The 24,975-nt window shown below is 44.0% G+C and overlaps 2 protein-coding genes and 1 pseudogene across 6 annotated transcripts in view; 2 read left to right on the top strand and 1 right to left on the bottom strand.

Annotated features, from left to right (window-relative positions):
• LOC146565003 (putative C-type lectin domain family 20 member A) overlaps positions 1-24,975 on the top strand; it is a 56,127-nt gene that overhangs the window by 4,874 nt on the left and 26,278 nt on the right. Inside the window, exon 5 of one of the 2 annotated variants that reach the window (XM_085292842.1) lies at positions 255-392. The exons of the other annotated variant lie outside the window; for it this stretch is intronic. Coding sequence (XP_085148968.1) covers positions 255-392 — 138 coding nt within the window. Of the gene's footprint in view, positions 1-254; positions 393-24,975 lie in introns of those variants that run through there. 2 annotated transcript variants of the gene reach the window in all.
• On the bottom strand, positions 5,284-23,162 carry LOC146565005 (uncharacterized; annotated as a pseudogene).
• LOC146565006 (zinc finger CCHC domain-containing protein 18-like) lies at positions 10,178-17,689 on the top strand. 4 transcript variants are annotated; one of them, XR_014894488.1, is made up of 3 exons: positions 16,444-16,717; positions 16,801-16,881; positions 17,370-17,689. XR_014894488.1 is itself a non-coding variant. In XM_085292838.1 (2 exons), the coding sequence occupies exon 1, from the start codon at positions 10,265-10,267 to the stop codon at positions 11,648-11,650; it is 1,386 nt and encodes a 461-aa protein (XP_085148964.1). In that variant the 5' UTR covers positions 10,178-10,264; the 3' UTR covers positions 11,651-11,745; positions 17,370-17,689. The 4 variants fall into 4 exon arrangements, 3 of the variants coding, with proteins under 3 accessions (XP_085148964.1, XP_085148965.1, XP_085148963.1); XM_085292838.1 differs by lacking the exons at positions 16,444-16,717; positions 16,801-16,881 and adding an exon at positions 10,178-11,745; XM_085292839.1 differs by lacking the exons at positions 16,444-16,717; positions 16,801-16,881; positions 17,370-17,689 and adding exons at positions 10,178-11,745; positions 12,674-12,915.

The raw sequence follows: 24,975 nt of genomic DNA, 5'->3' as shown, positions 1-24,975 counted from the left end.
AATCCCATCCATTTGTATTATTTAACCTTTTTAACTGGTAACTTGAAGAAGTCACTTAATTTCAGATTACTGTGAGGAGACGACGTGAACCAATGACAGGCAATGAGGCCTAATTCCAGACTTCAGTTTCATCCCCAGCCAGTTCATTTAGTTCATTTCCCCCAGAAACAGCACCAACAACGTTTTCTGCTCACTACAGAAACAACGGCTGATTAATGAGGAGCTTCTGTTAATGTGTGAAAACTGTGTTTCAGGTGAGGGAGAAGCTGGTGGAGCAAGGAGTCACTGAGGAGGTGAAGCTGAGGTGGAGGACGCAGCCTGATGGGAAGGTTTTCCACAGAGAGGAGGAGACAGCCGCTTACTGTGAGAAGGAAGACTGTGGGTCGGTTTAGTCTGAACGTTATTGGCTGATGTTCCTCAGATGATCTGCTGTGTAATTCAACTGATTTCCATCTCTGTACTCTGACTGCTGGACTGTAACAGCGTAGCTTTGCATGACTGACAGTTGGAAATCATCCTTCTTTATCCTAAGCTCAGATCAGAGTGTCTGATGAGCTGTTTTATGCCTCTTTGTTTCTTCTGATTGGTGAAGCTAAAGTTTGCAGGTGAGCGGGTGGGCGGACCTTCTGTGTCTCAGATATAAATGTTCATGATATCCTGTCTCTACATATGAAAGTTCAAGAGGAGAAAAAGGTGAAACTGAGTGTTCAGAGCAGCCTGATGTCTGAGCTTTTTGACTTCATACTTTATAGTTCAAATGAGCACCCAGCAATATAACAGTAGATATGCCGTATATGTCAGTGAATCGCGCATTTATGCTCTCTATTATCATATTAAATATACATTTTTCTGTCTCAGAAATGTCTCTGCTGCTGTTTGATTCTGTAAACTACAGTCATGGCTCTGCATCCATCTTCATTGTAAACTCTATTCAATAAAGTCTATTGATATTTTATTGTCCTGTCAGAACTTTCAGTTGCTTCATTTTTATGCTCTTATTTTGAATTTGATGCAGTAACACACATCATAAAGGCTGAGACAACATGAAGTTTAATGCTAAACAATAAGAGTCTCACATACAGTGAAGCTGATTGGCGGGACAGCAGTCACATGACTGGCTATGAAATCCCAGACAGACAATCCAACAGTTTGTGAAACATCTGAATGTAAAATGCTGAAAACTTCTGCTGCTCATCTGTTCACAGAAAAATCTGTGAAAGCGACGAGACGGCTGTGTGACGGTGATTTTCAAAATAAATTCAGATCAAATATTTTCTGTTTTAAAACACAAAGTGTTTCACAGTCTGATAAAACTCCACATTAAGACCAGAGTACCTGTCCACACAGCGGTGCATTCACTGCTGCACACACACGCACACGCGCACGCACACGCGCACGCACACGCGCACGCACGCACATTAGAGGAACAAAAGCCAAAAACAACAGGAAACAGATTAAAGCTCATCTATAAAATGAGTTTCCAGCAGTCGCTGCCCTGACATGGACATGGCTGATGTGTTTACAGATTCTGCACTGTAACAAATGGCAGTGAAATTGACATATAAACCATGTAAAATCCCTACAGAAATGTATAGTAAACCCCAAAACACATTTTTTCTGTTTCAATCACATCGAATTTTTGTAAACTATTAAACAGAATGTTTTTGTTACATTTACAACATCAATGTGTGATTATAATCAAATTTATTTGTTAAAACTACAAATATTGGGAACAAAAACAGTGAAATACTTTAATATTCTAACAAAACAATTATGTTAATTTGACATGCAAATATTGTAAAAACTATAGTTTTAGTCAGTTGTTTTTAAAATACACGAATTATATGTAAGTCACTTTACAAGTTTATACTGTAGGCCTGTAACATGATTTCATGATTCATGAAATTATGCAAATTCAGGTATAGGGCTAATAAAAATGTATTCACAGAAAATATCATTGTGAACCTGAGAGGTTACTTCTCTATTTTTATGCTATACAAAAATATGCAATTATAATGACATTTTTTAATTATTCAGGCTATTTGCAGCCTATTGTACAGTAACCTATAAGAAATTATTATTATCGATATCTTAGGTAAAACTTCTGTTCAGTCGTAATCCTTATATTCTTTATGTTTCTTTTAATTGTAATGTGATACTTAGACTAGACTACTGTTTTTGGGTTAGGTCAGCAATGTATCATATCACAGGCTAAACAACCTAACAGTGCCTTCCATAGGATGTCTATGGTGCCTCCTCTCCACAGAGCTGTAGCTACTGTAGCCTGCACTGTTAGGAGTTGGGTTCTGCTTATATGGTGTTTTTGTCTGTATGTGTTTTTGGTGCCTCCCTTTTTGTATAGGTAGGCGGGGCAGTGAGTCACTGAACCTGGCACACCTGTTACTCATCAGCTGCATTCTTCAGAGGAGCTACCTGACAGAAGACTAGTGTCGGAGTATTGACGTTTTTGGAGAGTCTGTAATTCTGCCCCTGCCTGCTGGAGCCGTTGGATTATTTCTGGTGACTGTAAGAAGTTTTGTTTCCTCCCAAGGATTTCGCCTCGTCTGGAGGTTTTGGCAATAAACAGTACCAAGTAAGCTCTCTGTAAAGTCTACTTTAAGCTTTTCTCAGTTATCGGTTATCATTTTTTTAGATCGAGTGCACCTGTGTACCTGTGTGTGTTTCCATCACCTGCACGTCCTGGCTCCGCGTCCACATTCATACGCTATTGTACATACTTTGTCCTTGTAAAACCTCCCCATCACTGTAAATAAACTGTCTTCACCGCAACTCTGCCTCCGTGCGTTCTGTTCCCTGGGTCCGTCTGCATTTGCCATAACACTGAGTGCGCCTAATTTTGAATGCGCATCTGTAGCTCGTCTCTGATTGGATGAGGGCGGGAGGAGCGGGAGAAGAGCTGCTAGTTCACGGCTACAGCTAACGAACCAGCAGCGTGCACAGTCTGCAGAGTGGAGAGAGAACAGAAAACGTCGAGCTTTTACCAAGGACGTTTTTAGGACAAATCACAAATATGCGATCTGTGGTTCATCTGAAAGTTTGCACGGTAAGTTTAACATCTAGGCTACTTTTTTCGAGACCAAAACATCACTAGCACCAGTTGATATTTAGACTAATACTTGATAACTTAGCGCTAGCATGCTAGTTCAGCTGAAAAGCACTGGCAAACTTTTTAAATACTAAAAATGGTCACCTGCGTCTTTTGTAAAAAGATATTGGTCACATTAAGAGGCTGTGTACAGTGGTCCTTCATGTGGTGTTTCGACAGAAGAACGGAGACGGGCTTGGTTTATCATGGAACGTGTATTCAGCAATAGTTCGCCATCCAAAACATATCACAATACACTTCTCTTCTTCTATCCTTCTATCACTATTAGTCACAGAGCCCCCTACTGGTAACTGAGTATATGTTCATATTCAGTCCCCCTGTAAAGCAACCCTTCACCATCTTAGCAGTGTATGTAAACATAACATCTCTCCTCATTCTCACAGAATTCTACTACCTCAGTATTACTTACTTAGCATGGTAACATTACTATTTGCACATAACATTATCAGTAGTAAACTTTGCAACCAGACAGCATTTCAATACTGCTTGCTGAACCTATTTCACCTATAACACTACTGGGTGTTTGAACTATACCTGTGATCTTAACATACCCATCTTGTTATGGTGCCTAAATCGTCCTTTATAATGAATACTTGTACAGTTAAGGTTACTGTAGTAACTGAACAACCTTAAGTCACAAAACTTCACAAATAAATCATAGTAAATCAATCATCTATTATACTTGGACCTCAGAACTAGCAGTATGGAACTTAACATTAGCATCCAACAGCTCAAGCGTGTTATTTTCCCACTTTTTTTTTTAAACTCATTTCATTACATAATCCTTGGTCCAAGCTGGTAACTGTCTTGGTCTGTTAGGAACAGAAGGTCTTTTAGGAGTTTCTCTTGTGTTGTTTTCAACCTCTTCACCAGCCTGCAACGGCTCAGCATTCTCTGCGCGGCAGAGTGAGAGACGGGCTGCATTCCATCGCTTTCCATCACTCAAGATGAAGGTGCTCAGTCCAGTCTGTTGCTGCACTGGCAGTGGATCAGTGAACTGTCTCTCTCCCTTCCCCACTCGGAAAGGCTTACGTATCCGCACCCTGTCACCGACCACAAGCTGGGGAGGTTTTGCCCCCCTCTTAGCATCAGTGTAGCGTTTATTCCTACGTTGCTGGTGAAAGACTCTGGCCTGCATTGGTCATACTGTCCTGTGTCTTTGGGAAATGGCAGGACATTTAGCTTTGTTCTCATTGGTCTCCCTCTGAGAAGCTGAAACGGAGCTGCTCCAGTCGTTGCATGAGCTGTAGCACGGTAATTCTGTAGCATCTCTGTCACGGCGGGCTTCCACAGCTTCTGGGACACCTGTGCAGCCTGAACACAGTCCTTCAGTACTCTGTTGAATCTTTCAACACACCCGTTCGCTTGAGGGTGATACACACTTGTTCTAATGTGCTTGATGCCCCTTTCAAAGGCAGATGAAGTGAATTGTGGTCCATTATCTGTCGTAAGCTCACAAGGGTTTCCCTCCCGTGCAAAAACTGAAGACAAGAACCTAATAACAGTGTCTGTAGTAGCTGATGAAGTAAAGGCTACTTCTGGCCATTTGCTGAAGTAATCGACCAGCGTGATAGCAAACCTGCAGTCCTGCGACCCACGGTCAAAAGGTCCAACAATGTCAACGGCCACATGCTGAAAGGGACCATCTGGAAACGGAACCGGCTGTAGGGGAGCAGGAGCAGTTTTGGCCGTTTTGTCACACGATTGACAGACTGAGCACGATGACAGAATCACATGGACTTGAGTATCCATGCATGGCCACCAGTAAAGCTCTCTGAAGAGCTGCTTTGTGCGAACTATGCCCTGGTGACCTTCGTGTGCGAGGCATATCACCTTTTCTCGCAGGGACCTTGGGACCACCAGACGTGTCCCCCGGAAAACCAACGGTGATTCCACAGCAAGTTCATGTCGCAACAGGAAATACGGCTGCATCTCAGGTGGGAGAGACCTTTTCACCTTAGGCCAGCCTGAGCGGATAACCTGTCGCAGCAGAGAAGGGTCAGGGCAGTCCTCACATTCAGCTTTAAAATCCGTCAACGGTGTCGCTGTCAAGAGAGGAGAAACTTCAGCTATCTCCAAGAATTACTAATAATAGTTAGTAATTCTTAGTTAGTAATAATAGTTAGTAATAGTTACTAATAAAACACTTCCCTGAAATTTAAGCTCTTTCTTTTTTTTATACAATGATGTGTTCCCTGTTTGTGGGTTTAACAAACTTTAGAGCTTCATAGCCAGTCATTGTTAGTGCAAACCTTTCATTCTTTGGTTTAAACATGATGGACTTTAATCAAGCTATGCTGAACTCATAAGAGCTTTTAGCAGCCAAAACATTGTCCAGTTCATTTCGTAGTTCTGGGTAGGACGTGTATGTCCATGGTAGTTCCAGAAAAGGGCCGCATGTGTGTGCCACAGGTTGTCGTGCCAGTCCATCCACAGGCGTGAACAGTACCTCAACCTTGTCAACACAGATGACATCTGACCCAGTAAGAACCTGAACATCCTTCTGAGCCCTGTATCTTCAAGTCCTCTGATGTACTGGTGCAGAAATCTGAAGCTCTGCTTCTCTGCTTGAGTGGTGGGAGAGGCAGTAAGCAACTTCAAAAGCTTTCTCGTTGTTGGCTTTTTATCTTCATACATTAGTAGGACACGCACTGGAACGGTTTGCAGCCGAGTGTGAAGCAGCAGGAATGAGGATCAGCACCTCCAAATCTGAGGCCATGGTTCTCAGCCGGAAAAGGGTGGCGTGCCCACTCCGGGTCAGGGATGAGTTCCTGCCCCAAGTGGAGGAGTTCAAGTATCTCGGGGTCTTGTTCGCGAGTGATGGGAGAAGGGAGCCGGAGATCGACAGACGGATTGGGGCTGCAGCTGCAGTAATGCAGACGCTGCACCGGTCCGTCGTGGTGAAGAGGGAGCTGAGTGTAAAAGCGAAGCTCTCAATTTACCGGTCGATCTACGTCCCTACCCTCACCTATGGCCACGAGCTGTGGGTAGTGACCGAAAGAACGAGATCGCGGATACAAGCGGCAGAAATGAGCTTCCTCCGAAGGGTGGCTGGCCTCTCCCTTAGAGATAGGGTGAGAAGTTCGGCCATCTGGGAGGGGCTCAGAGTAGAGCCGCTGCTGCTCCACATCGAAAGGAGCCAGCTGAGGTGGTTCACGCATCTGACAAGGATGCCCCCTGGGCGCCTCCTGGGTGAGGTGTTCCAGGCATGTCCCACCGGGAGGAGGCCCCGGGGCAGACCCAGGACACGCTGGAGAGATTAAATCTCTTGGCTGGCCTGGGAACGCCTTGGTGTTCCCCCGGATAAGCTGGAGGAGGTGGCTGGGGAGAGGGAGGTCTGGGCCTCTTTGCTTAGGCTGCTGCCCCCGCGACCCGGCCTCGGATAAAGCGGATGAAGATGGATGGATAGACATTAGTAGGACATCTTGTGGGCTTTGAAAAGTGTCTTTTAGGAAGTGGCTTACAACTAAGGACATTTTCTCTGCGGCATATGCTGGTTTTTGGATTAATTGTTTGTGTGCGACTTTCAGAAGAAGGCCTTTTAAGTTCTCTTTGGTTGGAAGCACTGATACATCCAGGCGATCCATGAGATCCAGCACTTCATCCCTGTCTTCATCTGAAAGATCTTCTTTTAGTGCCCTTGTTATCAGATCCCTATCTGATTGACTTAGGTAAAAGAGAAGACTTTCAAACAGCAGATCATCTGATACGTGATTCTCACCGAAGATGAGTGCCACTGTGAAAACAGGAGCAAGGCAACAAGGGAAATATCCATGGTCTTGAAATCCCTTCAGTAAAATTCTACCCATGGATTTCCACTCTTCTTCCCAGGGCCGTGCAGAGAGGTTTAAAGGGGCGCGGGTGCTTAAAGCTAAAAAGGGGCACATTGAGCCAGGCTGAATAACAACAACACACATTCATCAAGAATCTAATATGGGCAACAAGGCAAAGCAAACGTAGCCGGTGTTTTACCTGATGGGTACAATGTTGCTGTTGAGGGGTTGCTGTGGATAGTGCTGGAGGGCAGGGCTGTGCTGATCTGAGACTGTAGACCAGGGGTGTCAAACTCAAATACACAGTGGGCCAAAATTCAAAACTGGAACAAAGTCGTGGGCTAACATTAATATTTATTGAAAAAAAAATCTTCCTCCAGATATAAGAATGAATATTTTCTTATGGACTCAAATAAGTTTTGCTGGAAACCTGAATATGGAACAAGCAAAGCTTAATACTAAACAATATATATATTAGCTGTATAATACCAGTAGGCCAGCTCTAATAGTGTCATGGTTGGCTGTGTGGCAGGCGGGCAAGCAGGAGTGGTGGATCCAAAATGCAGGACTCAGACACAGAAGTTCAACTTAAAGCGCAGCTTTATTGCTGGAAAACCTCTTACTAACTAAACTCACCAAAAGACAAACAAAAACGCTGGTGGACTAAAACACTGAAGCAGAAATACTGAACTGGAACTAGAGCTGGAAACAAAACACTGGTAACACGGAGGCAAAACACACACAGCTTGTTGAGGGTACGACGCAACACTGACTCAGAGAAACACAGGGACTAAATACACTGGGAAGTAACGAGGAGAATGAGACACAGAAGGAGGGCACAGCTGGGGGAAATTAGAACTGACGAGACAAGCAAAGCAGGACACATTCACATAAGACACGGACCTTCAAAGTAAAACAGGAAGTTTCACACAGAGACACGAACTTGACACAGTGGAGACAGCAACTAAGAACAACAGAGACATAAACCATAAGGCAGAGGACTCTAAGAACCGAGAGGCACAGAGGGGAACTCAAACATGCAGACACAGACTTACACAGAACAGAGGGGACACAGAGAAACATGAAGGGCAAGGGATCGAAACTAGAAACCATAGAAACTCACACCAAGTACAATAATACAAAAATCACAAAGAACTAAAACGCTGGGTCAGGAGACCCAGGACCCTGACAAATAGTAATTTGGTATGGCTTCGCGGGCCAAATGTAATTAGGCTGCGGGCCAAATTTGGCCCGCGGGCCAGAGTTTGACACCTATGCTGTAGACATTAAAAAGTCCACAGGAGAGATGGTAGCTGATTAAACAAGTGTCATGAGATAATAACTAAATGCAAAGATTGGTGACAGCGCTTGGAACCATAAGGCAATAAAAAACTGTGAGAAATAATTTAGGCTCTGCCTGTGAATCACTCTTTGCTTCTCTTCTTCCTTCCATCCCATCATCTCATATATCACTCTCCACTTGCTGTCCATCTGAGAACAAGGCACAACTTGTTATTGCAGTAAACTATAATCTAATTATCCACACCTAACAACTCTTGCACTTAATCTATAATAAAATGATGACAGAAAAATGTTATAGCCCTGCCTTTAGTAGCCTCACACAGCTCCTACTGTTTCCTCCTCATGTCCTTACCAGGCATGTCTGTGTAGCCCAGATGAGAAAAATCATATTTATTCTCTTTATATTAACTGTCTACATCAGCAAAATGTCATATTTCCTATGATCATTGAATGCACCTCACTCAGCGACCAATCAGAGCCTACCCAGGCCGCATTGACCCTGTCAGCCAGGAAGTGAGGTGAAGGTGCATGGTGCTCCCGGGTTTTTTCTCATCTCAGCAAGAGGAGTGGAGGCATCTGCTACTCAAACCGAGAAATCCACAGACAAAAGAGAGGAAAACTCAGGATTGAGAGGAAGGAAAACCAGCCTACTTACCTGCTGGAAGTCCGGAGTCGAGTGGCTGGATGAAGGAGAGAGGCAACGTCGGTAAGACGAGTGTTGTTCTGATGGAAAAAACTTGTAGAGACTTACCGTCGCGATCATGCTAATGCTAGCTCGGTGTCTCACAGGCTAACCACTCACCTTTCATCCGGAGAGCTGCTGCAATTCCAACGCCAGTGTGTGTTGGGCTTTTGTGAAACAGAGCAACGGTGAGCAACATGTTCTTAGCTGCTCTAAAGCTAAATTTTGTCAGTTCACTGTGAGTTTAAAGTAATCTAGAGGGTAATTTTTAGTGCATTTCTCTCTCACGAATAGGCCTATAGCGTGGAGAAATTAAGCACACTGCTTTAATGCCTCTGAACTGAACTCACATGTATATTTTGTTGCTTATTTGCACATAGTTCTGAATTTGTTATGGTGTATTGTATTTTGAGTGCCAATGGTTACTTACCATAAGTATTGTTTAATTAATGTTTACATGAATAGAGAAATATTTGAGCAACTTAGATGTTTAGTTCTCATATTTGATATGCTTGAAAATTGAATGTTGTACAACAGAACTGTGAGATTTGATAAGATTTAAGATGTTGATGCAATGAATATGAGGTGATGCAATATTTTGATTTTGTATTTTAACCTTAAACAATGCATCTGAAACAGACTGATTAGAATGTACATTTTATGACCTGGATTATAGGTCAGGTTTTTTGGAGAGGACGGAAAAGTCCAAGGACCAGGACGACCTTTGAAGTTGGCTATCGCCAGCTTAACTCTAAATTCTTAAAGGGCCCCAACGAGTACTTTTATTTTGTTGAGTGTGCACACTATTTATTTTATTTTATACTTTATCTGTACAAATTGGACAAATACCTGTTATACTTTGTAACAATACAAGAGTGGCTACTCAAAAGTTAACATTGTGTCCAGGTCATTATTGCTGCTCAATACTTTGGCTCCATACGAATTTGGTGTCTTCTGATTCTGGCCAGGGTCTTATTACGAGCCCAAGTAATTATTGCGCTGTAATTCACCTTTATACCTTAAAGTTGGTTACAGAAGTGGCGAGCCAGCCAGGAGCCAATTGATTTGAGCATCAATATTGAGGCAATGACCAGCATGGATTTCATACAAAAGTCTGGTGTCAAAATACCTAATGCGGTTGTTGTCACTGGGATAACACAGGTATCTGAGAAAGATGAACAGGTCATTGACTTTCTGAAACAGTATGGTAAAATCACAAGAGTCCTTTTTGTTGATGAATCACTGTCCAACTTCTACCAAAACCTGATCGTAGAATACTCTAGCAGTTCAACCTTAGAAGGTTTAGAACCTCGTTTACCATACACATACACAGCACAAGCTGATCCCAGCGTTGTCTATGAAATTAAAACACTCAGTAGCATGTACACTACCACGGTTGGGAGTAATGTTACAAAAACCTACTTGGTGGAACTCAAGGAACTAGCCAAGCTGAGTGGCAAAGACTACGGTGAGGTGCTGAAGGAGATGATGTGTCAGATTGGGGAGGATGTTGAAGCCATGCGACCTACCACTGAAGAACCTTCTCCCACGTATGTCGAGACCACTGTTGTATCTCCGCCCGCTTCTAAAGAGCGACAGTGTCACACCTCACATTCAGATGTTACACCAAGTGATACTGGTGCCACTGATGATGTTCCCCTCACTAATGGAAGGAGAGCAGCGTCCCTCTCAGTAAGTGACTTGAACCCACCTGACATTCAGAAGGTTGTGGTAGAGCATATCGTACGAAGGCAAGATGTTGTCCCACACATCCAGTCCCAGGTGAGACTCCGTTCCTTCTCCGGTAAGGTTCCCAGACCTAACAATGAAACTGATTATGACACATGGCGCACACAAATTGAACTGCTCCAAAATGATCCCAGCATGTCCCCCCTGCAAATATCCAGAAAGATCCATGAGAGCCTGCTCCCACCAGCAGCTGATATAGTTAAGAGTTTGCGGCCTGAGTCACCACCTGTGACTTATTTGCAGCTTCTAGATTCAGCCTTTGGCACTGTAGAAGATGGTGAGGAACTTTTCGCTCAATTCCTGAACACCCTTCAAGATCCAGGTGAGAAGTCATCCACTTACCTTCACCGGCTACAGCTAGCATTAAACAGAGCCACGAAGAGGGGGGGAGTCGCATGTGAAGAAGTGGACAAACATCTACTTAAACAGTTCTGCAGGGGATGTTGGGACAACGACCTACTCAGCGCCCTGCAACTTGAGCAAAAGAAGAGCAGCCCACCCCAATTCTCAGACCTGTTGTTAATGATTCGCTCTGAGGAAGATCGACAGCAAGCAAAAACTAACCGTATGAGAAAACACATTGGCACCACAAAGCAGAGAACTCAGTTACAGTTCCAGGGTGCACATGTTTGTGAACCAGAGGAGAAACATGGGAGTAGCATTGCTGCTATTGAGGATCTGCGAAAGCAGGTGGCGAGTCTGCAAAGTCAACTAACTACATTCATGTCACAGAAAAAAACAAAGTTTGCAAACAGCAAGGACCCTGCAGGGAAGCCGCAGAGTAAGATGTCAAAGCCACATGGTGTAGATGGACGTATGCAAAGACAGACTTCAAAGAGGCAAAGGGGCAGACCCAAGCCCTGGTATTGTTTCAACTGCGGTGAAGATGGACATATCGCTCCATGCTGTGTTGACCCCGCTAACCCCAACCTAGTAGCAGAAAAAAAGAAGCAGTTGGAGGAGAAACAACGCCAGTGGGAAGCGCGAGATTGTACAGATTCACCTTTAAACATCTAACAGTTCCTGTTGTGGGACAAACAGGAGCTGAGGAGAGTCAACAACGTCCCTCAGACGTAAACAATGGTGACAAAATCACAGCTGAGGTTAACAAAGTAAGTACCCCAGCAAAGACTGTCAAAGCACAAACATGTTCTGGCTTAAACCATTCAGAGCAGAACCAATCTTTCCAACTCCCTAAACAGTTGATTGGTACCAGAAGTACAGCTCAAGTGACTGTGAGAGGTGAAGAAGTCAACTGTCTTCTTGACTCAGGCTCCCAAGTTACCACTGTTCCTGAGTCATTTTACCAGCAGCACCTTTCAGAGCAAAAGATCAAGCCACTACATGACCTCTTAGAAGTGGAAGGTGCTAATGGCCAGCTAGTGCCTTACTTTGGCTATATAGAAATGACCATAACTTTTCCAAAGGACTTTATAGGTGTTCCAGTAGATGTAAACACACTTGCTTTAATCGTCCCTGACACTTCACAATCCCTCATGCTCATAGGCACAAACACCCTAGATGTACTGTTCGACATCTACTCAGAGACTGACTTAGCCAATCGTCAACCCCTCCCACATGGCTACAAAGTAGTCTTCAAAATCATTGAGTTGAGACGGAAGCAGACAAGTGACACCCATCAGGGGGTAGTGAAGCTACTTGGCAAGATGCCTCGAGTCATTCCAGCTGGTTCAACTGTAGTGGTGGAGGGAGTCGCCCTTGGCGAGGGCCTTCAGGATGAAAAATCAGTTGTAATTGAGTACCCATCATCGTCCCCCTTGCCCGGTGGCCTGCTACTTAAAGCCGGTCTGGTGGACTTTCCCCAGCGGCGGCCCCACAAGTTGCCAGTTGTTATAAGCAACGAGTCTGACCACGACATTGTCATCCCTGCCAAGTGTACTATTGCAGAGGTTAGTGCTTATCAGACCATCCTATTAAAGGAACACAACAAGACCAAACAGTCAGAACTATCCCAGAGAACTCCAGAGACTCCGTCTTTCCAAGAGCCCACCATAACCTTCAATTTTGGTGACTCCCCAGTTCCATTGGAATGGAAACAGCGCATCACTCAGCAGCTCAGCGGCATGCCTGAGGTGTTTGCACAGCACGACCTGGATTTTGGCCGGACGGACCAGGTGCGACATCATATAAAACTTTCGGATGGCACGCCTTTCAAACTACGTGCCCGGCCAATCCACCCACGGGACATTGAGGCTGTCCGGAAGCACATTCAGGAACTCCTTGATGCAGGAGTTATTAGAGAGTCAGAGTCCCCATTTGCGTCACCCATAGTGGTAGAACGGCCAAGTCCGGTTGTGCATCGATTATAGGCGTCTAAACCTTCAGACTATAAAAGATGCGTACAGCCTTCCGAAGCTAGAGGACACATTCTCAGCCCTCAATGGTTCACAGTGGTTCTCTGTTCTTGATCTAAAATCAGGGTACTACCAGATCGAGGTCGAAGAAGCAGACAAACCGAAGACGGCCTTTGTGTGCCCTCTCGGCTTCTGGGAGTTCAACAGAATGCCTCAGGGTGTAACGAACGCCCCCAGCACGTTCCAGCGGTTAATGGAGCGGTGCATGGGGGATATGCATTTGAAGGATGCATTGGTCTTTCTTGATGACGTGATAGTATTCTCCCGAACCCTTGAGGAACACGAAGAAAGACTCATGAAAGTGCTCACTCGTCTAAAAGAGTTTGGGTTAAAGCTGTCACCAGAGAAATGTGTCTTCTTCCAGACTTCAGTCCGTTATCTGGGACATGTGGTCTCCAGAAATGGAGTTCGGACTGACCCTGAGAAGATTTCGGCCCTTAAAACATGGCCTGTCCCACAGACCCTGCGAGAGTTAAAGTCGTTCCTTGGTTTTGCTGGGTATTATAGAAGGTTCGTTAAGGGGTATTCCAGCATTGTGAAACCTCTCCACAACTTAACTTCAGGGTACCCACCTAGCCACAAGAAATCAAAAGTAAACGCAAGACAAAGTGCACATCAGTACCATGACCCAAAAGACCCTTTCGGAGGTCGCTGGACGCCAGCTTGCCAGGAAGCCTTCGAGTCAGTCATCCAAAGTCTCACCACTGCCCCTGTACTTGCCTTCGCTGACCCCCAGAAACCCTATATACTGCACACCGACGCCAGTACCACCGGGCTTGGTGCTGTATTGTATCAGGAGCAAGAGGGACAACTTAGAGTCATAGGCTATGCAAGTAGAGGGCTGTCACGGAGCGAAAATCGCTATCCAGCGCACAAGTTGGAGTTTCTGGCGCTCAAGTGGTCAGTTACAGAAAAGTTCAGCGACTATCTCTACGGCAACCACTTCACTGTTGTAACGGATAGTAATCCGCTGACTTACATTCTGACTTCAGCAAAACTTGACGCAACTAGCTATAGGTGGCTAGCAGCACTGTCCACATTCTCTTTCAAACTCCTCTATCGTCCAGGGAAGCAGAATGGAGATGCGGATGGATTATCACGCAGACCACACGGAGGGCTAGCGGACGACCTGAAATCACAAAAAGAGATTGAACGCATACAACAGTTCACTCAAGATCACCTTTGTGATCCAGACAACATCAATGCTGTAAATCAGTCTGTGGTGAAAGCAATCTGTGAGAGGCAGTTCACCTACAGCGTCAGTCCTGACAATGAAAGAGAGGCAGATGCAGATTGTGTTGCCTTGGTGGAGGTGCTTGCTGTGTCTCCTAGTGCTGTACCTGATAGCTATGGGCAAGAGGAACAGTTTGGAGGTCTGCCAACCATTCCCCATCTAACTGAGGCAGAGCTGGCAGACGAGCAAAGAGCCGATCAGTGTATAAAGCATGTTATTTCTCAGATCGAATATGGGGACACACCACCTCCAACCGTGCGCACACAGCTCCCTGAGCTTCCACTGCTCCTCCGAGAGCTTAACCGTCTTGAGCTCCGCAACAATGTCTTGTACCGGCGACGCCAAGAGAGGTCCCAGAAAACCTACCAGCTTGTACTTCCAGCTGAGCTTCGCAACACAGTTCTCACCAGCCTGCATGACCATATGGGTCACATGGGAGTCGACCGTACACTGGACCTTGTAAGGTCAAGATTTTATTGGCCAAGGATGGCTTTGGACGTGGAAAGGAAAGTGAAGACGTGTGGCAGGTGCGTGCGGAGGAAGGCACGGCCTGAAAGAGCGGCCCCCTTGGTCAACATTAATACGACACGACCTCTTGAACTCTTGTGCATGGACTTCTTGTCCCTGGAAGCTGACAGGAGTGGAACCAAAGATATATTGGTGATCACGGACCACTTCACTAAATTTGCAGTTGCTATCCCAACACCTAATCAAAAGGCCCGCACAGTGGCAAGGTGTCTGTGGGAGAACTTTATGGTACACTATGGCATCCCAGAAAAATTGCATAGTGACCAGGGTCCAGATTTCGAGTCCCGCACAATCAAGGAGCTCTGTCAGGTGGCTGGTATCCACAAGGTGAGGACAACCCCATACCATCCTAGGGGCAATCCTGTGGAACGATTTAATCGTACCTTGCTTGATATGTTGGGAACTCTCCGTGATCAAGATAAGTCCTGTTGGCGTGACCATGTAAGACCCCTGGTCCGTGCTTATAACTGCACCAGGAATGAAGTGACTGGTTTCTCCCCGTACGAACTGATGTTCGGACGCCAACCTCGGTTGCCAGTTGACCTTGCATTCAACCTACCAGTGCAAGAGGAACAACACTCATCTCACTCTGAATATGTGCAAAAACTCAAGTCACGTCTCAAAGAAAGCTACAAGTTAGCTATGGACAAGGCTGCAAAGATGGCTCACAAGAACAAAATGAGGTTTGACAGACATGTAACTGCATCAGACTTGGAAGCTGGAGATCGGGTATTGGTCAGGAATGTCCGTATCCGGGGCAAACATAAGATTTCAGACAAGTGGGAACACACTGTGCATGTAGTGGTGAGAAGGGCAGGCAACCTCCCAGTATATACAGTTAAGCCTGAAAACAAAGATGGTCCCCTAAGAACACTACACCGGGATCTGTTGCTACCATGTGGCTACCTACCTGTGGAGGAAAGCAGTGAGCATGTACAGAAGCCAGTGTCACGCAGGCCAAGAACCCGTGCAAATCCAGCGCTAGAGGAAGAGAACTCCTCAGACGAAGAAGATGATTTGCTCATTCCTGTTTGGTTGAGTTCCCCTGTCCACACAGTGAGTGAGAGTCCTGTAAATGTTCCTGATATTGACAACCCACCTGTTTTGGACAGCCAATCTGATTTTGGCAACATACCTGATATGCCTAACAGTACTACAGATGATACTGAGTACTTATCTACCAATGGAGTCACACCGACCGAACAAGTGGATGAAATAACCTTAACTGAAACTGACTCATCTGTTGATGACCCAGACGTCCAAGAAAGGCAACTTCCATTTCAGGAGGCTGGCACCAGAGGTGCGAATTCTGAGGAGAGAGTGGAGGAGATAGTCCCAGTGGATACAAGGGAAAACATGGATACAAATGATTCTGTAAGGAGATCTGAGAGAAACCGTCGTCCGCCACGACGGCTTGACTATACGGAGCTAGGCAATCCTCTGATCACTGCAGCAAAATCATTCTTGCAAGGACTGTCTTCAGCTTGGGCCGATGTCATCAGTGATGGCGAAGAGCCTGTTTCGCCCTCTTCCTTGACCCGTCAAATAATCATCATTTAACTGTCTACCATGCACAGGGACGTGCATGAGTTCAGGAGGGGAGGGTGTAGCCCAGATGAGAAAAATCATATTTATTCTCTTTATATTAACTGTCTACATCAGCAAAATGTCATATTTCCTATGATCATTGAATGCACCTCACTCAGCGACCAATCAGAGCCTACCCAGGCCGCATTGACCCTGTCAGCCAGGAAGTGAGGTGAAGGTGCATGGTGCTCCCGGGTTTTTTCTCATCTCAGCAAGAGGAGTGGAGGCATCTGCTACTCAAACCGAGAAATCCACAGACAAAAGAGAGGAAAACTCAGGATTGAGAGGAAGGAAAACCAGCCTACTTACCTGCTGGAAGTCCGGAGTCGAGTGGCTGGATGAAGGAGAGAGGCAACGTCGGTAAGACGAGTGTTGTTCTGATGGAAAAAACTTGTAGAGACTTACCGTCGCGATCATGCTAATGCTAGCTCGGTGTCTCACAGGCTAACCACTCACCTTTCATCCGGAGAGCTGCTGCAATTCCAACGCCAGTGTGTGTTGGGCTTTTGTGAAACAGAGCAACGGTGAGCAACATGTTCTTAGCTGCTCTAAAGCTAAATTTTGTCAGTTCACTGTGAGTTTAAAGTAATCTAGAGGGTAATTTTTAGTGCATTTCTCTCTCACGAATAGGCCTATAGCGTGGAGAAATTAAGCACACTGCTTTAATGCCTCTGAACTGAACTCACATGTATATTTTGTTGCTTATTTGCACATAGTTCTGAATTTGTTATGGTGTATTGTATTTTGAGTGTCAATGGTTACTTACCATAAGTATTGTTTAATTAATGTTTACATGAATAGAGAAATATTTGAGCAACTTAGATGCTTAGTTCTCATATTTGATATGCTTGAAAATTGAATGTTGTACAACAGAACTGTGAGATTTGATAAGATTTAAGATGTTGATGCAATGAATATGAGGTGATGCAATATTTTGATTTTGTATTTTAACCTTAAACAATGCATCTGAAACAGACTGATTAGAATGTACATTTTATGACCTGGATTATAGGTCAGGTTTTTTGGAGAGGACGGAAAAGTCCAAGGACCAGGACGATATTCTGGTTGTGATAGATGGCGAGCCAACCACTTTGAGGACGATCTACCCCAAAGAAGATACACACCACACACTCATACATTCCAGTTACATTCACAAGGACCTTTGAAGTTGGCTATCGCCAGCTTAACTCTAAATTCTTAAAGGGCCCCAACGAGTACTTTTATTTTGTTGAGTGTGCACACTATTTATTTTATTTTATACTTTATCTGTACAAATTGGACAAATACCTGTTATACTTTGTAACAATACAAGAGTGGCTACTCAAAAGTTAACATTGTGTCCAGGTCATTATTGCTGCTCAATACTTTGGCTCCATACGAATTTGGTGTCTTCTGATTCTGGCCAGGGTCTTATTACGAGCTCAAGTAATTATTGCGCTGTAATTCACCTTTATACCTTAAAGTTGGTTACATCTGCACAATGTTATATCATGAGTAATATTTTTTTTAAAAAGCCATCTAAATAAAACACACACATGCACGCACACACAGGGACATTTTAGACCTTCTTCAGAATACTGTATATACTATGGGCATCACTGTGCTGATCCAGAATCCTTACATTATTATTTATTACTAGAGCTACAATAATAAAGCAATGAGGAGGGGGAAGTAATAAATATGAAATAATGTATTTATGATGATTCCATTTGTTTCAATATCCACTCTGTGCAGGGCAAAGCTCATTACATGTTTAAACTGTAGAGATACAATCATTTTACTGCTGTAAAATCCAACTTTTGTCTTATTTAAAATATAAATCTAATATAATCTGCTTCTTAATGTATGTTCTTTAAAATACAGTGTGTTTTTAATATATTATAATAATGCATAATTATGTGGACATGCATATTAGATCGTTTTTAGTGAAATATAATCCCTCCAGAAAGGCAGGAAAAGCCCGGAAACTTACTTTAAAACTAAATATGTTCCCTAAATATGTGACACAGCTGCAGACCCATGACAGCCTTACACAGGTAGCCAGCAGCTGTGACCAGCACTACCTGTGCAGTTAATAAAAGGACAGGTAATGTTTGTCGCGCTGTTGCACACACAGCACGCTCGTTTGTTTCAGTTCGTCCGTTGCAACAAGACAGCTTACCAACGTGTACGTAATAAGCTAATACTCCTGGGTGCTACACACTACAGTGTACGCTGTACACCTACTTACTGGTTTTGTCGCATCAGTCTGTGTCTCTGAGTTAACTTGTGTTTCTCCTACAGCTCCGGACCGCTAAAAATGCGCGTGCTCTTTGTGAGCTCGTTCCCGGCTCGTAACCAGCGCGTTCTGCCGTCAAGGGCGATCATTGGTTAAATGTGATCATGTGACTGATGCAAGCCAGATCCTTTTATTTAGCAAAACTGTGATTAATAGTTAAATATTATTGTTGAGGGGCACAGACAGGACTCCGCACGCACGCACACATTAAAATAATAATAATAATAATTTTTTTTTTAAAAGTTGCCTCAACAAAAGGGCACTTTGGGCACCCATCAGGAAAGGGGCGGGTGCTCAAGCCCCTCTAGCCCCCCCCTCTGCACGTGCCTGCTTCTTCCTGCCATTTAGGAGACAGTGATGGCACTCTGAACTCCTCTCCTTCAGCTGTGTTGTCCACAAACTCTGACCAAAATGGAGCATACACATCTCTTGATACGCCATCTGCATCAGCTCCTTTTTCATCGATGTAGGTGTATTTTAGAGGGTGTATGAGGAGTGGTGGATCTTTGAACTGGCTGATCATCTCCTCCAGAATAGTAACCCTGTGAAGTTTGATGGTAACACAGACAACATCATATGATCCTGCAGAGCTTATTGCTTCATTGCTTATAGATGTATCTGGACTACTGACTGCTGTGTTTGTTGGAGGAAGTGTAATGGATGTGATGACCAGATCATCTTCCTCAAACTGCAGGAATGGTTCATCTATTACAGTGTCATCAAGTTGACAAGGCAGAGGCTCTCCAAGGTAGGGTCCAATCATTACCTCAGATGTGTCTAATAATACATCTTCATCAGCATTCCTAGATTCTGATGATGAGATTACAGTGTGAGAAGCTTCTTCATCTCCTTGATGTGAGTCAGTCAGTTGTGTGACATTGTTTACTTGTGCTTTCCCTCTATCATAAACTTCTTCATCATTGGAAAATCTTCTTGTGCACAAGTAAAATCTCAACATTCCCATTTTAAGTGCTGAGTAGAGTTCTCCAACTGTGACATCTTCATCAAATACGGCCTCTTCCTGATAGTCTAATATGTCATGACTGAACACCTCCCATCTTCCAAATTTGCTTTTTCCACTTGGAAAGAAAAGATCTTTAGCATACTGTAATATGTCAGCTTTTCTGGAGTCTTTGGGCACATCAAAGGTCCTTGTTCCTCCTCCTCTGCGCTTTCTCACTTGCTTACCTTCATGGATCCACCCTAACTCAATTTTTCGAGTATTTTTGTCTTGTCCATGAAATCAATCACTGTGACATCAATCTGTAATAACAGAGATATTTATTACTATACAGAAGTACAAGGTATGCCTGCTGCCACACCACTTGAGGTACCTCACTAAAAAAAATGTATGTACATTTCACATGTGTTTTGATAATTATTTTAGTGGCAGCCATCAATATTTAGCATTTATTCTTTTCTTCTCTCTATGCCAGCAACATTAATCAGATTCTCTAACATGTCATTAATTGAAATATTACAGTATATACAACGCACACTTTTGAAAAAGTAAATTAGTATTCACGTGTCTTTCAGTTGCACAGTGCACAAAGGGTTGAACTCGTTTTTTTTTTATTGAAGCCAAATATCAATATAAACACAGTTTAATTCATTTGTTTTTAGATAAACAAGGAAACATTGTGCATCACATAATATAGTGATATATTTAAGAAACCTGGAATCTGCATACGGGTTTATTAGTAACATTTAATAACCGTGGTAATAACAACAACCCAGTTTTATACAGCGGGTTAATTTGTTTTACATTCTCGATTCCATATAGATCCACAACAATGCAGCCTACCGTTAAGTCCTTACGCAGTCAAAGCGAGAGAAGCGAAAACCACTGTGGTTGCTAACTTAGCAATATGTCATATTTTTAGACGCTGTAACTTCGTAAAAAGTGAGTTTTACAAATTTCCCCCTCAAGAGAGCACTTACGCGTTCTTGTAGCATTCGAAAGAGACAGTCCTCAGGTACACCACGATTCCGAAGAAATCTCAGAAGTGGGCTATCAGTGTTTGTGTCCATGTTGAAAGCAGCTTAACATTGAAAGTTAAGTGCCAGTTCTGAAGAGCGTGAGCTCTCCATGCCTACCATGGATTAGGGTTTCCGAACGCAACACGTTTTATGTTCTTACAATAAAAAAATGTTATTCTAATGGTATCTTTTTTTACGTTTGTACAATATATGATCACGTTCGTACAATATATTGTACGAACGTGATAATTATGTATATTGTAATAACGTGATATTATGTTGTTCAAACGTGAAAAGTATCTTGTTAGAACAATAAACTTTTCACGTTATAACGTGATATACTTCTATTTTCTTTTGCCTGGGTGGCAGCTCTACGCTTCCGTAGATTTTAGTGTCATGAACAACATCAGCTAATTGTTATTTACTAACTAATCTTAAATGACTGTTCAGTACAGAAATGAAGCCCAACAATCATGTTTTACAGTCCTGTGGTCTCAGCCTCAGATACTCATTTTTTCTCCTTCATTTCTGTCACACACTGCTGTATGAAACATTTCTCGCGGTTAGTATCATGGTTGCTAGGAAACCTGAACAGCGCAACGAAGGCTAGACCGTCCCATTTCACAACCTCTCACTTCCGCACTTCTCGTACTTATACTATGGTTGTGTCCAAATTCATGGGCTGCATCCTCCTGAGGCCGCATTTGTAGACCGATTACGTTACAGCGACGTGACGAAGGCTGTCCAAATTCGTAGACTCCTCCGAATGCAGCCGACAAATGCGTCTTCCTTTTCCCCGAATTTGAAGGATAGGTCGGGTGTGTCCTTCGTGGCCCACCATATCCCAGAATTCATAGCGCGGCCCAGCCAAACTCTAGTTTCCGGCAATGGAGGCCGCTTCTAAGTTTTAAAATTACTCATACTAATCTTTCTGGGTCACAAAATAAACCTTTAACATATTTTCAGGCGGGAAAGTAGCAGTGTAAACATCAACTATCTGCTCGGTGTATCAAGATATCACATATTTGCAAAAGTGCTTTGACGTTTTCAGAGACGTCTGTTACCCACCAGCTTGATAGCTAGCCGGAAGCTCGATGGTCACTGAAGCCGCCGAGAACGGCACAACTCCCGGCACATCATTTTCAGATCACCGCAGACTTTCGTTACTCGGGTTAAACGTGATATATAAGTCACTTAGACAACCTAAAAATGTTATTGTTGGGCTTTTTTCAGTGTTTTGTTTGTTCATGAGTAAATCGGTTTGGCTGAAATTAAAGTAATCAGATTAGATTAGATAAAATAAAACTTTATTAATCCCCCAGGTGGGTTCCTCCTTGGTTTTCACACAGCTGACTAAACGTCAAACAGAAAACTGATTAAACAGAAGTATGAGACAGTCGAGAATTTACCCCAGTGTCCTGTTATATTTTAGATAGCAAGGAGCAGACAGCCGAGTTTATTAAACTCCACCGAGACAGCGGCGACGCTAATCAGAAGGCTAGACCGTCCAATTTCCCCAGCCGTTTACTTCCGGCCTACCCGACCTTCTGAGGACCCGGCCCACGTAGACCGCGAAGGCCGGGTCCTCAGGAGGATGCAGCCCATGAATTTTGACACGACCTCTTCTTCTCACCTTCCGGTGTTACACTCTCTAGACTCCGGGCGGAACACACAAGTAAATGCAATTCCCATTGCTACATGTCTAAGGTTTATTTCTGGGACTTCGCACGACCCAGGATTCAAATCATGAATACATAATGGGCTTGGATTTACAACATTATGAATGAAATGTGCTCTATTTGGAAGCAGCCAGCCCCCCTCCCCTTTCGACAGGTTGTGTGAGACTTTAAATCATCAAACTATAAAGTATAAATGTTAAATTGTTATTGATCCCTTTACCCCGAGTCCTAAAGTGTATATTTATTTTCTTACTCTTCTTATATTTATTGTTTGCTTACTTGCACTGCTGTAACTGGAGCCTCGTCGTCTCGTCTCTCTATATGCTGGACTGTATGTATGTATGTAATAAAGTTTACTTTGACTTCAGCAGCAAGCAGGCGCACCGAGGGCTCTCGCGCTCACTTTTCGCGTATAGAATTTTGAAAAAACATCGGTGCAAATTATAAGTCTGTATCATGATGTTTGGTGTTTTTGTGTTTGTTGGTTTGTTTTTATTTTGTTTTATTTTGTGGGTTGGCAATTAGATGCTGCTCCAGCCAGCCAGTGAATCCCCCGCCGCCCCGCCCTCTCCTCCCAAGCAGCAGGTGCACCTCGCAAACGGAGGGCGCCCTTACTCCCAGCAAATGGCCGTAAGAACACCGATCGGTGTCTATGTCATCTCCAAAATGCGCTGGCATGATGTCAGGGCAGCATGAGTACGAGTAATTTTTTATTTTTTTTTGCCAATGCCCGTGATGCAACCGCCCGTGTCGCCCGTATCAAAAACCGCTACTGGACATACCCACACCAGTACCATCATCATCATCACCTCAATGCAACACCATCATCATAACCACGCATAACCACCTCCACCTTCACCATAGTCATCATTGTGCAAGATGGCGCCAGTGTGTACGGCAAGCCGTCTCCGCTCCTCCGAGTTCCTTTTGTTGTTAGCTGTTTTATTTTCCTTATGTTTTCTGGATGGAACCACATTAATTGTTTATGACCGTCAAACGCTGCTGGATCTCCGACCTCTGAAACATTTCCGACCTTTGAAACATCAACCAGCATATCCACTTTTGAAATTGGGAAGCGACATTCCGTCTCCCATAGACACGACTACTGGCATATATTGCCTGCCTTTTTTCCCCCCTGCCAAGAAACGGCCCAGACGACGGGGAAAACGGAGCGGCATCCGGATTCGCATCAAAACTTATTTGAAACTACATGGTGTAACCAACTACTACGCCATTTCGGATATCCTCCAACCCCTATCCTCTCTCCATGACCAGCACACCATCAGATTACTCCGCCATCGATGGATCCGACAACTCGGACAACTCGCTAATTCGGAACTACCAATCGTCCACCAACCCACTAGAAGCTGGATACGGGCGCGTGGTGGTGGCGTGAACCACAGCAACCTACGTCCGCTGAGGCGTGCTCCAAATAGCGATGAGATGACTACGATCAAGATGGCTGTGCTGAACATTAGATCGCTGGCGAACAAGTCTTTCGTTCTGAATGATTTTTTTCTTTCCTCCGAGCGAGACTTTCTATTCCTGACAGAAACCTGGATCCGACCTGGTGAGTCTGTCTCCCTATCGGAATTTCTTCCACCAGAATGTACTTTTGTCAGTACTCCTAGGACTTCGGGCAGAGGGGGAGGGCTAGTCACGGCTTTTAAAAACAAATTCCGTGTGCGACAGCTTCCCCCAGCCATATTTTCTAGCTTTGAGGTGCAGTTACTTGAGTTGAACTGCTCCTCCCCGATCCTCTGTGCGGTGGTATATCGCCCACCAAAAGTCAATAAGGATTTTATTCATGAGTTCGCTGACTTTTTAGGAAACCTCTTGGTTAATTATGACTGTACTCTCATTACTGGTGATTTCAATATTCATGTCTGTTGTGAGTTGGACCCACTGGTCAAGGACTTTCTTGCTCTTATAGACTCTTTTAACCTTACTCAGTGGGTCAGTAAACCAACCCATATTAAAGGCCACACGCTTGATTTGGTACTATCCTACGGTTTGGACATTTGCATTACGGACATTTATAATCCTGGGATATCGGACCATTTCCCGGTTTTGTTTAATGTCAATGTGTGCAATATGGAGCTGAAACGTGAGGGTCCTGTGCAAAATATACGCATGATTAACTCAGAGACTATTGCTCAGTTTTCTATGGCTCTGACCAACACTGCCTTCTGCGAAATTAACTGGGATACAGCTACACCGGTTAATGATCTCGCTAACTCCTTCATCGCCACCTGTACTTCTATTTTAGACACTGTGGCTCCCTTAAAGACCAAACGCCTTAAACCATTCCGTCAACCGTGGATGAATGACTATACTCGTACCCTCCGACGTGAATGCCGCCAAGCGGAGAGGAGATGGAAGAAAGACAAACTCCAGATCTCCTTTGACATTCGCCACAATTGTCCGAAGAAATATCAGAAGGCTGTTAAAACTGCAAAAGCCTCCTTCCTTTCGGAGATCATTGCGACTAATAGTCATAAGCCGCAGGTCCTTTTTGGCATTTTTAATTCGTTAATAAATCCACTCTCCACTCAGACCGAGACCTCCCAAGCTTTATGTGAAAAATTCCTAAACTATTTTTCAGATAAAACTATAGCACTAAGATCCACATATCTACCCATTGAGGACACATCTTTAACATCTGAACCCTCGTCGGTACT

The sequence above is a fragment of the Mchenga conophoros genome, linkage group LG11 (genome assembly GCF_057382185.1).
Source record: "Mchenga conophoros isolate Kocher_MC1m ecotype Shallow Benthic linkage group LG11, M_conophoros_male_GT1.1, whole genome shotgun sequence".
Lineage (NCBI taxonomy): Eukaryota > Metazoa > Chordata > Actinopteri > Cichliformes > Cichlidae > Mchenga > Mchenga conophoros.
The sequence above is the reverse complement of the archived record's forward strand: the minus strand, read 5'-3'. Positions and strand labels throughout refer to the sequence as shown.

Excerpts from the sequence above, each read along its gene's own strand:
- LOC146565006 (XM_085292838.1), top strand. The coding sequence starts at position 10,265 with ATGTACACTACCACGGTTGGGAGTAATGTTACAAAAACCTACTTGGTG.